Genomic DNA, 14,802 nt, shown 5'->3' on the forward strand with positions numbered 1-14,802 from the left:
ATCTATTGCTTTTTAAGGAGAAACCAGCACAGGGTTAAAGCCAAATTTTTCTTGAACAGATGATATTTCAGATGGCCACACTATTCCAGATGCATCAATTTCCTTGAAAATCCAATCCATATATGTGCATATGCTGTGCTGGCAGGAGGACTGACTGAAATGGCCAAGACCCAAGAGCTAATATTCTTTTGGCCAGAATAATGCAATTATTATTTTCCTAGCTATCACTCTAAGCATACAGAGCCATCTGTTATGCAAAGCAAACGTACACATCTCAATTACAGAAGATGCAGTTGCCTTGACAGAATTTGCATTACAGCACTAACCAGGGCTGTAAAATGTGTTTTGAGCGAGTATACAATGGATGCTTTTCGGGAGTTCCCTAATTAGCATTTACCTGCTTAAACTAATTATTCATCCTTCTTCTTCACTGGCTTATGAAACTTTGTTGGATAGTCTGCACAAAACAGGTGAATACGGGCATTGCGGAACAACAAACAGTGGGGTTTCCAGTTCTGTACAGTATTAATATGGTGGCGCACCAATTTCAACACTGGAGATTCTCAATTCTAGGTCCCAAACAGATTAAGACAAGGCTTACAGTCTATTAAAAGCCATTAGAAAACCAGAGATTTCAACAAGACGCAAGAATACTAATATCGAGTTGACGGTAGCCCAGCTTCTATCATTTGGTTTGCTCAAGTTTACATAAAATAGAATTGCTAGATACACTACAGCCAATAGCTTGCATGTCCTTAAAGGAAGAGTTAATGGCCCCCTGCTTGGATTCTCAAAAGCAAATAATTAAATTTGGCAGTGTTTCTCCTCCTCCCCCAACCCTCCTCAAATGCCAGTTATGTCTCTCTATTATTTCCCAATGTCTTTCTTGATTTAGCTATTACCCAGCAAACTCACTAACGGCCAAAACGTTCCAACCATGCTGGCTGCCTCCTTAGAGCAGTGCCAACTCTCAGAAGCCGTGAGTTTAGGGTGCGTCCTGCCTAAGAGGAGAGAGACAAATCTTATCTCCATCTTTAGCTCAAAGGGGAAACTGAATGAGAAGTAGATTATCCAGCTTGGCAGATCATCACATACATACAAAATCCCTCCCACCGAGGCTGTGTTTTTCTCGTGCCAAACCACCAGATGAAAAGGGTCGAGCTCAGCCAATCACCTGTGTGGGCACAGATACCCAGATGTTTAGCCTTTTTATGGAGAAAACATCTGGATAATTAGTGGAACTGCAAACTTTTCTTCAGGGTATTTTGGCATTCTGTAGCTGCAGCCTGTGTCTGGGAATCCAACGAAAGTCAAATTTTTGTGTTCCAGGGGAATCTCAAGAACTGACATCTAGGATTTTTTCCCTTGCCCCATCTGCCTCCATCTTCTTTTCTTTTCACCTCTGACAGACACATGTGGGTAATTAAACCGCAAATAATGAAAGATCATCCTACTTTATGAAATTGTCTTTCCGCATTAGGAAATATTTGCAAAGGCAGCAAAATACGTCCTTGCAGGAACCCTCCCTGCAACACATTTTAATGGTCTCTTTCAGCATTTCTTGACTCCAAATGACTCCCTGTCATTGTGTCAGCTCCCAGGACAATGCAGGGTCCTCCATAAACATCCAGTAATAGGACACAAGGGAAGCACTATTAGTGTGTCCCTCTCCTACCGGGCACAGAGGTTTCAAAGTTCAAAACAACCAAGGGAAGAAACTTCATTTGTTCTCAATAAATTAATAATGATCCTTGGGGGGTGGGGAGGGGGACTAAAGTTTTGAGCACAGGTTGATTCTGAACATTCCGAACTGACATACAATTTTCTCATTGACTTCGTGATCAGAGTCAGGTAGAGCCATTGAAAGAATAAATTGGGTAATTCACGCTAAAGAGAGTATCTGCTGAAGAAGGAAAGACATGAGGCTGAAGGAGCCTTCACAGCTGCTGTCAAGAATCAAATTGTCTTACTTACTTGCGAGAGGCCTAGGTAGATGGAGACTGTTTCAGAAATGTACAAAAATTTTCCTTCTTGATTTAGTGCAAATACAAAGCCATCCAGGGACTGCAGAAAAAAATAAATATATAAATAGGTTAATAAGTATACATCGTGGGGATTTAGTTAATAAGGCATCTGATGCAAAGCAACACATAACCAAATTTAAGACCACTTTTTCCTTCATGTTTAACACAATCCTAAGACCTTTACTGCATTGTACACGAACAAATGAAAGGTCTGAATTAAGACCACAAGCTCTCCCTTATTCCAGGAACTTCCTTATGTCTCTGTCGTTTTGATCAAGATGCATTACATTTATACATAAAATCAAGTCATGTTGATTTTATGAGATGTTGACTTCATCTTTTTGGATTCAGTAGTGACTGAGATTAAATCAGCATGATTATTAAATAGCTGAACAGGAATGAAAATTGTCATGGAATAAGAGAAAAAAAAGAGTTCTTATATGAAGAGTAAGTAAAATCGCCACTTGAGCTCCTATGGACATCAATAATTTGCTAATTAATAGAGGATTATTCTCTCCTCACTCCCAGTGCTTATTGTGTTAGAACAAATAGGGCAAGTCAATATATTATGGGTGAATGTTTACAGGCTGAAGCCTTACAAACTGTAATCCTTGTTTTGCAAAACTCTGTATTAAAGTTTTATTTGATAGATCTAGTTTCTACTACAACTCCTGAAGTGGAAAGAAAAGAAGAAGAGGGGGTGGGGGAGGAGGACGAAGGATGCTGCACATCATCTGTAACTCCTGAAACCTTAGTCCACTTTTCAAAGGGAGGGCTTCATTTTCAGTTTGATGAATGGTGCAAATCATCATGGACTCCAACTGCAAGATACCACTTAAATTGAGAAGAGATTTGTTTTCAAATTCTTGCAATCCAAGTGCATTTTATATGTTCCATCATCCTCCTGTCTTGTGTTTTGCTTTATTCATTTATTTTTAACCAGGTAGGTTGCACAAGTATTGCTTGCCCCAAAAAAGAAGTTTTAAAGATTAGTGGTATTTACAAAGGAATTTGGAAATACAGGGAATCCTCACTGGGAACAAGGTATGGGGCAACATTAAACTAATGTCATAATTTTTAAATATAGAAAGGTGGAAGAAGCATGTAAAATTCAGGTAGAAAAATACACTGCCTCAAATCTCAGGAATAATTTCAGCCTCTTAAAATACTGAACTTTTTCAGAGTTATATATGCATAACATACATATATATGTATTTAATATATATGTATATATTAAATACATGTATTTACATATATGTATGTATCGCTATGGGAATATGTGTTTGTGTGCGTGTGCATGAAATTTGGATTCCATGCTTCCTGATCTATTTTCACAGCCCCACCGGTCAGAAACTATGGGTAGCACCCAACCACCTCCTCTGATTTAGTGGCTTCTGAAAACAATTCAAAAGTCACATTGTATTCCTCCACATAAAAGCAAATTACACGATAGACAAGGTTTTGGTCAAGACAGTACAACAATAAGAGCTTACATTTATTAATTAGCTTACATTTATTATGTACTAAGCAGTTTGCATGTATTGTCTCTTTTAATTTTCACAAGCACCATTTGAGGTAATTATATTATTATCCACATTTTACATACAAGGAAATTGAGGCTTAGCGAAGTTAGGCAATATGCCTGACCCTAGCAAGTGATGAAGTTACGATTCAAACTCATGAATGAGACAGTCAGACTCATTCACTATACTGCCTTGCCTTCCACTAAAAATAAAGATCCTCTACTTGATACGAGTACATTAATGAAAAGATAAATCGGATAGCATTTCTGAAGTTAAAATATTTGTATTAAGAGGCAGCCTATAACTTCTTAAAAACCATCCCTTGTTTTTGAATGATTTGTTCCAATGACAGAATCCTACCATCAGGAGACAAATGAGAAATGGGATGACAAGAGAGTTCATAAGTCACTTCCACAAGAGGTCACCTGGTTACCTTTGCTCTGTAATATCTCCCTGGAAGCATCTAGAGGACAGGGAACAAAACACTGTCTAAGAGAACTGCATTCCTTATCTTTGACAAAACTGTCAAACCCTCTGGAGCCTTGTGAGAGCCAAACTTTCAAGCTTCAGGTGTGGTGCAATGGAAGCTTACTTGGAACCAAAAGTGCAAAAGGATAGAAGTTTCCTTTGCAGAAGTTTGGGAAGCATCTCATTTCAACATGTCTTCACCTCAAGCAAGACATCTCCTAAGAATGACTCATGAGGATTAAGACTCCCTCTTTTGACCTTCCCCAGGGAGAGAAGGGCTTGGTTAGGTTTTCCATTCAACCTAAGAGTCATGGTCTGGTATATAATCACAGAGAGCTGTGTAAGCCATCTTCTCAAACCCTAAAATGCCACTATCAGATTAGAGGGACACACAGAGAGAGATCACAAGGGAACTTCTATGAGGACAAGTGACAATCAGAAAGCTAACTGAGAGCAGAAGAAAGGATTAATGGAGATGGCACAGAGATGACCCCCCGTAGTCTAAACTCTCATTTTTCAAGTGAGGAAATGTCAGCACAGAGAGGCTAAGTGGCTGGGTAAGACCATACAGCCAGCTAGTGGCAGAGCCAGGATTAAATATGACGCCTCCCATAGGATTATTAAAGCACTGATGACATTGTATCATCCTGGTCGGCTTATTCAACTCCCAAGGAGACTGAATTTCTCCACAGCGAGGCAATGTCTTATTTATCTTTAGCCAACACTTAACAATTGTTCAACTAAGACTTAGTAAATCCAATTCTACCTCCAAGCCCAAAGCTCCTTCCCTCACATCACACGTGCTAGAATTGAGTACGAGAAATGCTAATTATTTCCTCCAAGAGTTCTCTTTACGGAGCTATTAGATTAGTTGCAGATTCTGATGCCACAGATGTCTAACATAGTCTGGGATAGCTCCTGACATTTGGAAGATCAGAGTTAGACTGGATCCTTTCATAGTCTTCCAAAATACCCAGTGCTATTCATTTGCCACTGAAACACATCCTTTACTTTCTCACTGAAAGGGATTATGATTTTTTTTTGAAAGTAGGTTCATATCTCATGTATTTACTAAAATACTAGAGGAAGTTTGGGCACCATAGCAGGGAAAAGGAATATCTGGAGGCTAAACATCTGATACTATTAAGCAGTGGCAATCTAAGAACTGGCCAGTTTTGTTTGGCAAAAACAGAAGCTTCGACACATGCTCCAATTTCCTGGTGAGATTAAAATGAGGCTCTGTCTACATGACTCAAAACATCCAGTCAATTCAATTAAAAATAGCCAGTCTGGTGGGGGGAAGAAACAACTAGTCAGGTTAGTTGTTTGTCATTGCAAAGATAAACAAAACAAGTTAGTTAACCATACTGTTCACTTTTATGCTTATCATTTCAGTCAATTATATCTATAGTATGAGATGAAGATCAATAACTCGGTTATAATTACATTTCAAATAAAGAATGAATATGAAACCAGGTCTCCAGCAGGTTGGCAACGTCGCTCTTCGCGTAGCCATTACCTTCTGATTCAGGGTCATCTCTGTCTATAGTTAGCTGTATTTTGCTGCTTAGAAAATTTTTAAGAGTAGCATCAATATTGGTTTAATGTGGGTGTCTTAATTTTAAAAGGTGGGAGGAGGAAGGAAACATTCAATTAGTTAGTCTTGGGAACCAAATACGATTAATCTTAAAGTTTGGTGGAAATTTAAAAAATTTTGGGTCAAGAAACTGCTATATACTGAGCTGTTTCAATCACTGCAGGCTACCTTTTAATTTTTTTTTTTTTTAAACTGCCCACTGTTTTCAACAGGCGCCAATTAAGATTCTGGGGTCAAAGGGTTAATTACATCTTCTTACTCAGTATGTAGAATTTTCTGATTATTAACTAAGGTTGGATTAAGATGAAAAAGAATCTACACAAATGTTAATGCTAGTCCCTCCTTGAGAAGATTTATTCTAAAGCCACGCTGAAATCTATCTGCTTTCCTCAAAGCAGATGGAGAAAAAAATCTTAGAAGAAACAGTAAAACAGACATTTTCAAGGCATGCGAGTGTCTGATTCATCAAGACAGCCTTCTTATTACTAAAACCAGTTCTTAGCCATCTCGACAGGGCTGTTGGGAGATTTTCTTTGTCACAACCCAGTAAGTCTACGAGGTATGTGTGCAGCAATAAGGCTTGGATACAGAAGTCAGGAGCTATAACATCTCTGAATAATAACGCCTGTAATTATAATTTATATCCCCTGACATCAGTGTAACACATAAACTGTAAGGCACAGTTTCTTAACCCCAAAAGCTGAGTGCCTCTAACAGTATTTGTCAAATAATGAGGCTATTTCTTTCCAGGGTACGAAACTAACTATAGCTTCATGATTGAAGGTATACTAATGTTTAATGCATTGTGCTAAATGGATTTATAGTCGTCAAAGTTGTTTTATCTCTGCTTTCTTTTTTTTCCCTGCATATTTCACTGCAGCCAAATTTCAGAGTGAAATCTTACTATCGTGCCCTTATAGAGACAATTCTCACGTGTAGGACTACTCTGAAATTAGTGGGTTTTTTCTACATTCCAATGTAGAAGAGGAAAAAAGAAATCACCCCAAACTCTTTTCCTATGACCTAACTCCAGTTAGAGTGAAGAATTACCAGTAGGCTAGGTTATTTTAATGACAGATTATTTTAAACTAAGCCTTCACCATCTGTTCCACCCCCTAATTATGAATGCAAAAAGAACATATTTCACAATTACATCAGTAAAAAAGTAAGATATACGTGATTTAAATGCAAGTGTGTGCTCCGTGTCCTATGCACTATGCATCTGCGATGTTCTTCTACTTCAGGCTTAGGTTGTAGAGAAAATACCCACCCGTGATAAAGTACAGAGTCTGACACACTCAACATTCCCTCCAAACCCAGCGTTTTTCATTGTCATGACATAATTCTGTTAGGACAAGAGCAGAACGTGAATTTGAGCACAATGCTTGCCAGCCATTAGATACGGGCATTCTATAACTGCTACAGTGGCTTTGCTGTTAACAAGGAGAGGCTGTGTGAGGAAATCCTTTCTGCAACCTGAGCAATGGGTGAGCATCATGAATATGTGAGCCTGCCCTTGAACCACGTATCTCCACCGTCATGAAAGAGTGAAGAAGCCAAGCGCAAAAGAAGCACGGTCTGGAAAGTGAGGATGGGGCTCCACTACTTATCTTTCCGCTCTGTTTTGGCAGCAGATAAAAGAGTTAGGAAAAAGCGTTTCTTACATTTTTTGGCCTTGCGATACAATAACACTTTGATCGAGCTCATTAAAATGCCATGTTGCCCTCTGATTGCACTCAGGAGGTGATGCTGTACTGCTCACGCACACACATGTGGACTCCCGGCAACCTCGAGGAGAGCCTGGGATGATGCCCAGAAGTGCCCACGTGTATCTGTTTATGGGGAAGAAAAAGTTTCCCAAATTTTGCCTTTGCAATCTGAGTTTTAACCATCAAGCACTGTGTAGAAACAAAAGCCTTATTCTTAGAAAGCATCTAAGAGTATATTTTCTCAAAGTGGAGAAAAGCACACATCAATGGTTGGGCTTTTAGTTAACTCTCAGAAATCTCTCAGAGCTTTCTGGCTCCTGTGTCTTTTCTTTAGTCCCCTCACTGGCAATGAGTCAATAACATGAAGGATGATAGAACAGGTTCATATGATTATCACATACCCAAAGCTACATGTTCCCCAATCACAATGCTAAATTGGATTAATTTGGTCAAATCTGACTATTTTCCCTTTAAAAAAGAATTCCAGAACAACAAACCTTGACACTGCAAGACACCTTTCCTAAGAGTTTCCTAAAACACATAACTCCAAACATCTTAGGTGAGAAAACAGTGCAGAGAGACACAGATGGCCTCTCTTCAGCTCTTAGAGGAGAGGTACCAGAATAAAAGGGGAGATGTTGAGCTAGTGAAATGTTAAACATGAAAAGAACAAAGGCATCTGCTTTCTGAGCAAGGAGATCAGGTTTTGCTTCTGCTCATTAAAATTCCATTTCGTGGAAGCTGTGTATCAAAGTGCTGACCTTTTTTCTCTGGGATGCTAGTTCAAGCCGTACATCCAGCCTTGAGGAAGGTGGATTTCTTGATTTGAACATCCATCCAAATGGACAACAGGCTCTGGTATAAAGACAGGGTGCGGCATTTGGTAGAACCACACGTGTCTGTGTCTCTGAGCCACAGGGGGCAACACGCAGACCCCACATTATCTGTGGCTTGTCCCAGGGGACTGGGACTCCACCTGAGGCAGAACTGACCATGTGCTCCTTCTGACTTAAGAAGAGGATCCCCACTAGCTATCCTAAGGCACAAATATCCACTGCAACGTTAAAATGTCTCCTTTTTGTGTATGTGGTATATTAATTTATTGAAACATAGGCTTTTCAGAATGCAGGAGCGAATTCCTTATTGTGCATCCTTCTCTTTGAATTCAGAATTCTCTTTCAAGTTAAAGGCGGAATTCCCAGGTCGGCAGGAGTAATAGAAGCGCTATGTCGTATTGGTCCCGAAAGGCCTAAAAATGGTACTGCTTTGCTCTGGCTACACATGGAGCTTGGCTCCAGGTGTCTTTCAAATTGTCTGAGTTATACAAAACAACACACACAAAAGAACAGATACTAATAACTGTTGGCATCCTGTGGATAACAGATGACTGTAAAATAGGGAATGGTCATAATACATACACACATATATAGATACATATATATCAAATATACTATGATATATCATATATAATATATATGATCATAGCATATTATATTATATGATGTCTTAAACCATGCTCAGTTCACTCAAATATTCACCAAAGAGGAGAGGGAAGGGAAGGAAACTAATATTTGTTAGGGAAATTATTTAGCCCAAATGTGAGCTGGGTATTATTTAATCCTACGTTACAGATAAGGAAACTGAGGCTCAGAGAAATTAAATACATCGCCCAATGTCACACATCAATACGTGGTAGATGTAAGAAAGAAGGAACTTCCTTTTCCTCCTGCTACTGGGACTACCAGGTGGGGACTTCAGTTGTTTCACACCCCATCACAGCTGCTAGGAATCTATGCTTCCTCCGGCATTTCTTTCCACATAAGTGAGTCTCACACTCCTCTTTTTGCAGTGTGATGCATTCAGAAAACACCTGTTGCACCAGGCCTTCCTATGCACCAGGCCTGTACTAGCTGAACGAAGACCAACTCATGAGTTATGTTCTTAAAGAAAATTCATCTGTGGGATCCAAGACTAAGAAAACGAGTAAAGTTGGAAATTAACTTTATAAAACAAAAAGCAGCAAGGCAAAGGCAGCTTAGGACACCCACCCTCCATACCTGATGGGTACTCTTGTCTGATATTACCAAGCTCCATACCTCTAATATGCTGTCTTTGGGTTGGAAAAGGCATGGATTAATGGAATTTGTACTTTTTAAGCTTTATTGAGATATAATTGACACATGAAATTGTAAAATATTTAAAGTATATATTGCGATGATTGGATATACATATACATTCCTCCCGTCTGGTTAATTAACACATCCATCACCTCACATATTTATCTTCCTGGAATTTGTAAATGTCCAGCCAAGAGACTACAGCCCTCAAGGAAATTCTCATGCCTTAGAGGAAGAGGCTAATGCCTAGAATAGAGAAGGGACCCCAGTTAATACATAACTGCTAGGAGAACCACACCTCCCAACGGGCGACTGCCAGGACAAGACTTGAGAACACACACCAGCAGGCCATGGAGCTGGCCAGCGCACTAACCCCATTTCCTGTCCCAAAGTTTTTCATTTAGACTCAGAGTTTTTTCCTTTCTACACTATTTTATATAGAAGTTCATGTGAAAATAAGATTGATTTTGTAGAAATTTATTTTATAGTCATGTTTGCCTAAAAGTACACCCTCAATGATACAAGATAGACCCATATTGCTGTTTCTGTTACGGCTGATTATGACATGAACCGGACTGTTTACTGGGCAGTGGGTAACTTTAAAGAACAGGATATTTAAAAGAAAATGATAAAATCTTTGTACATGTAGTTCTTTAGGTAAGGAGTTTGTGTCAGAGGTAGTAACAATGATTAGAGAACGCTGTAATGAATTTAGCATATTAAAAGACCATTTAGAGACCTTAGATATTAAACTGGTGCATTCACATATGAGTTTCATTTCAGGAAACACTTACTGATATCTCTAGGGAAAGGGTATTAAAAACATTTGTACTGAAAAGAACTTAATTGTTACAAATATAGTTGCCATGGACTAACTGAATTATGATTCCCCCCCACCCCCCCACCCCAACCCTGCAAATTTATATGTTGAAGCCCTAAACCCCAATGTGACTATATTTGGCGATCAGGTTTTTAAGAGGTAATTAAGGTTAAATGAGGTCATATGGGTCCTAATCTGATAGGACTGGTGGCCTTATAAGAAGAGAAAGAGAGAGCAATCTCTCCACAGGCAAGCACCCAGAAAAGGCCATGAGAGCACACAGCCAGAAGGCGGCCATCAGCAAGCCAGGAGTAGAGTCCTCACCAGAATCCAACTGTGCTGGCACCTTGATCTTGGACCTTTAGACTCCAGGCTATGAGAAAATAAATTTCTGTTGTTTAGGCCACCAAGTCTATGGTATTTTGTTATGGTAGCCTGGACTAAGACAGTAGTTTGGAAATTCTGGTGGGGATGAAAATGCTTGGGCCATGAAAACCTTCAGTGTTAATTTCAGGAAATCATTGTAACTAGATTCTCTGCTCTTTATTTTATGTATCATTCATGTAATTAATAATTAATTTTTACTAGACCCCCATTAAGCTATAAATATGATGGACTGCTAATAGCAGCATTCAGTCCCAGAAATCGACAATACTTATTAGGATTGTTTTTGAAATCGTTTTCAAGTAATTGCACCTATTCTGTATCTTATATTTACAATATTGATATCTTTATATTGGTTTTCTGTACATTTCAAATGCTTAAAGGCTACATTGCTTCATTGTCTTAGCTCCATACAAAGCAAAGATGCATATTTATGTGAAAATCAATTACTCTGATGGAATTAGAAACCAGGTCCTGAATGATCTTGAGATAAACAGCTTGGTTTACCACCTGCTATGGCTCTCGATTGCTCTGCCAACCTTCTATTTTCATTTCACAGTTGGCCACTGAGTCTAGGTAAGAAAGAATGGCATACGTGCTTGTCCACAGAGGTCTCATCCTATTCAGGGGTCTAAAGAAATGCTTCTGCTTTTATCCCCACATGCCTATTGAACATAGGTGAAGCAAAAGGGATTGTGGATTTTTGTTGTTTTCTAACATATTTGCATATCTCCAAAGCATAACAACTAATGTCATAAGAAATCTTCTTCAGAGAATCTCTAGATGATACCCTTCAAAGTAGAGCAATTGAGTGTGAAATTTGCTAGCACCAAATTTGCTAGGTGTATATTAAATGACAGTCCAAATTTATACCATTAAAAGCAATGGTACTTGGCTATATATCTTGGCTTCTGCTGTGGTTCAATTCAGGAACAGAATGAAAGGACTGGGCTAGGCTATGAAGTTTCTAGTGTCTGTAATTTTGTGGGATAAAGACATTAGTAAAGAAGAAAATTAAATTCTGATATTTTCCACTGACTTTCTAAAGTGAAAGTTTTTAATATGAAAAATGAGATTGGAGTTTTCTTCCTGCTCCTGATCTCCTTTGATGACTATCGTGACTGGAAGAGAATTCAGTGCCACCACTGAAGTGTTACTCGTTATTTTATTACTTGAATTTCCAGGATCAAAAGATGCTTTACCCAAAATCTAAGTGAGATTTAATAGGCATCATGGGACTGAAGTTGTCTATAGAGAAGTATAGCTAATGGAAATGCAAAGATAAAACCTAAAGTGCCTAGCTTGAATGTAAAATCAGACATGTTACAGTGATTTGAAGAAGGTGAAGGATGTATCTAAACCATGGAAATGACTGGGCTTACCATCTCACGCCTTTCTGACCCACCTATGAGGCAGCAAAAATGACAGACCTAACTATTTTCTGTTTTTGCTATTTGACTGAGTCAAATAATCACTGTGAGTTTTTTCCTTTAAAATATGTTCCCAAATTTGTTTAAAAAATACTCAAAAATTATAATTCTGTTTTGTCTTGAAGCTGAAGTTTTTACTAGAGTAACGCATCATGGGTGTCAAAGGGCAAATTAGATGCAATACATGAACTGTCACTAAATGGTCAACTTTTCAGGAACAGATCTATTCTATACATTTTGAGATGCCTGGATACTTGGTTATCCAGGTATCTCCAAAGGTGCTCACATATGGTCTTATAATTCCCAAACACGGATGGATCATTTCATGGAGCTAAAAATGCCACCATATAAATTTCCCTGGGCAGAAGGAAATGTAAAAAGTTTTGGCCCGGATATAATCTTCCCTTTCCCCCTGTCCTGGAATGTTATCATCATCTAGGATCTTCCCCTTTCCTAGGTTCCTTAGTGAAGTTGGAGGCCGGTAACTGACATCCTAGACACCTGTCAAAGAGTGACAGACCTTGCTATTCTACTTTTTCCTAAGCAGCACATAGCACGTCAGTCTGCTAGGCAGGTCTAAGTGACTGTGCATTTTGTCTTGGGCTATTTGGCACGGGTGGCTACAGAACACCACATATCTACTTTAGCTCTAGAGGCTGTATCAACTAACACACCTGAGGAATCACTGGATAAAGTGTTTTCAGTGACTCAGGGCCATGGGCTTCACTGAAGTTATATAAGAGCCATAACGTTACACATCCTGCAGGGATTCACCATAATGATAACTGTAACATAACTACATCATGCATGATCTATTCAAAGGCACTGATGTGCCAATTTGCAGCAATTCTAAAAGAAATTTGTAGTTGGTCATATTGATAATTCATTCACTAGGAACCTTGAATCAATAGTCTCAGTCTAATTCTAATGTGCACAATGACCCATTTACCCACACTTTTGACTTAAATAGCTAAAGACAGGTTAGAACAAAAATAATTTGAAAATGGATATATTCCACCATTCAATGCATTTGATGAATGACAGTCTACCTCTCAATGACTATTGGACTTATTAAAATTCTAGTTAATCTACAAAATTTATAGTGGCCTCAACCATACAGCCCTTTAATACCTTCAGCCACAACCGTCACCTCCTACATAGTCATTCTCAACCTTCGATGTCAAAGACATCCAAATTGCCCGCAACAGTGGTAGGAAGGAACAATTCCAAGTCTGATTCTTCACTTGGCCTTCTGCCTGGTTTCTTCTAAGGGATGGGCAGGTGAACTAGTATTATTTTCATTACTAGGATGGTATTTTTCTTAGCTGTCTAGAATCCCAAGACTACAAGATGATCCACTTCCCATTTAAGACATTTTCTACCTGTATCTACCACATTCCATCACATAAGCTTGCAGACTTAATTCTTTAATGGAGAACTTCCTAATAATTTTGAAAGAAAGATGAATCCCCATTACAACTCTTCCTTAAACATAACTTACAGTGTAAGTAAACACCAACCTCCTCACGAGTGATAGTAGCCTGAAAAAAGTGAGGAAGTATTATAGAACATCACCTGGGATCACCTTGGAAACCAGTGTAGAGGTTTGGGATCAACAGCTTCAAGCCCATTTCTAGTTTTCATTTCAGCCCCCTTTTCATTTTTCCTTTCAGCCCCCTTTTCATTTTTCCTTTTTTCTCTTATTTCCTTTTATCTCTTTGCCTTTTACCTTTTGGTTTGCATTCTCCATTCATCCATTTAGTGCAAGAGATATTGATGGTTGTGGGGATGGTGTAGTGTGGTGGTCGGTGTGTACCATGCTTCTCAGCTACTGTTCCCAGCAATCCTGTTCTGAATGTGTTTGTAAGTGAAAACTCCCCTGGGCAGTAAAACAACCATGAAAATGTTTATGTATCTGACTCACGGATGAATAGTGATTACTGACAAAATTTGAAGACCAAGAATGGCTCCAAATTTGTGTAGGCTAGTGTAAATTTTATGTGGTTGAATATTGGCGATAGATTCTTTCTGCCTCCAATGAGATTTGTTCATTTTAGCCTTGACCTTTTCCAACAAGTGAGATTTGTTTTATTGTCTTGCTTGGGGGCTTCTTCTTAGTAATAGGATGACCTACTTTAATTTCTACTTAAATGCTTCACAGGCTGGAGAGTGAGTTTCCCTAAAGGACTGAGCCCCTAAAGACTCAAATTGGCCTCTGTGTCCTAATGGAAGACTTTTATCCCGAAGCAAATAAAAAATATATTAAGGGTTTTACAAACACAACCTTAAGCCTTTATCATTTTCCGTATGTTCTTTCTGTTCTCATTATAAGTAATCGCACTTGCTTAAGACATTTGCTGCTCCTCTCCCCCAGATTTTTAACCCTTTTCTGGCTCTTTTCCGTCATGCAGACACCTTTCTCGAAAGTGTATAGCCAACATTATTTTGCCATTTCCTAAGAAGCACACAGACACGGCCTAATGGATGTGGCCTAAAAGCACACAGGCATGACCTACTAGGCAGAACTAACATACTTTATGTCGGCGCAGGTCTCCTCAGTTTATCAACATACTGAATCCCCACTTGAGCTAGTGAGACTAAGACAGTGTCACGGTACATGACTAACATTATTATCAATATTCCATAATGCAGTGAGGCCAGCTCTCTTCCATAATCTCAGCAAGGTTTAACTAACATACCCTTATAGGCAATGAACAAAAGAAATTCTTT

General features: G+C 38.9%; 1 protein-coding gene across 11 annotated transcripts in view; it reads right to left on the reverse strand.

The window, feature by feature from the left end:
* Nucleotides 1-14,802, reverse strand: part of NPAS3 (neuronal PAS domain protein 3) — an 871,164-nt gene that overhangs the window by 245,280 nt on the left and 611,082 nt on the right. For all 11 annotated transcript variants that reach the window (XM_067737808.1, XM_067737815.1, XM_067737799.1 and 8 more), the window contains one exon: nt 1,975-2,064. In XM_067737808.1, coding sequence (XP_067593909.1) covers nt 1,975-2,064 — 90 coding nt within the window. The remainder of the gene's footprint in view (nt 1-1,974; nt 2,065-14,802) is intronic.

This window comes from Pseudorca crassidens, chromosome 1 (assembly GCF_039906515.1).
Source record: "Pseudorca crassidens isolate mPseCra1 chromosome 1, mPseCra1.hap1, whole genome shotgun sequence".
Lineage (NCBI taxonomy): Eukaryota > Metazoa > Chordata > Mammalia > Artiodactyla > Delphinidae > Pseudorca > Pseudorca crassidens.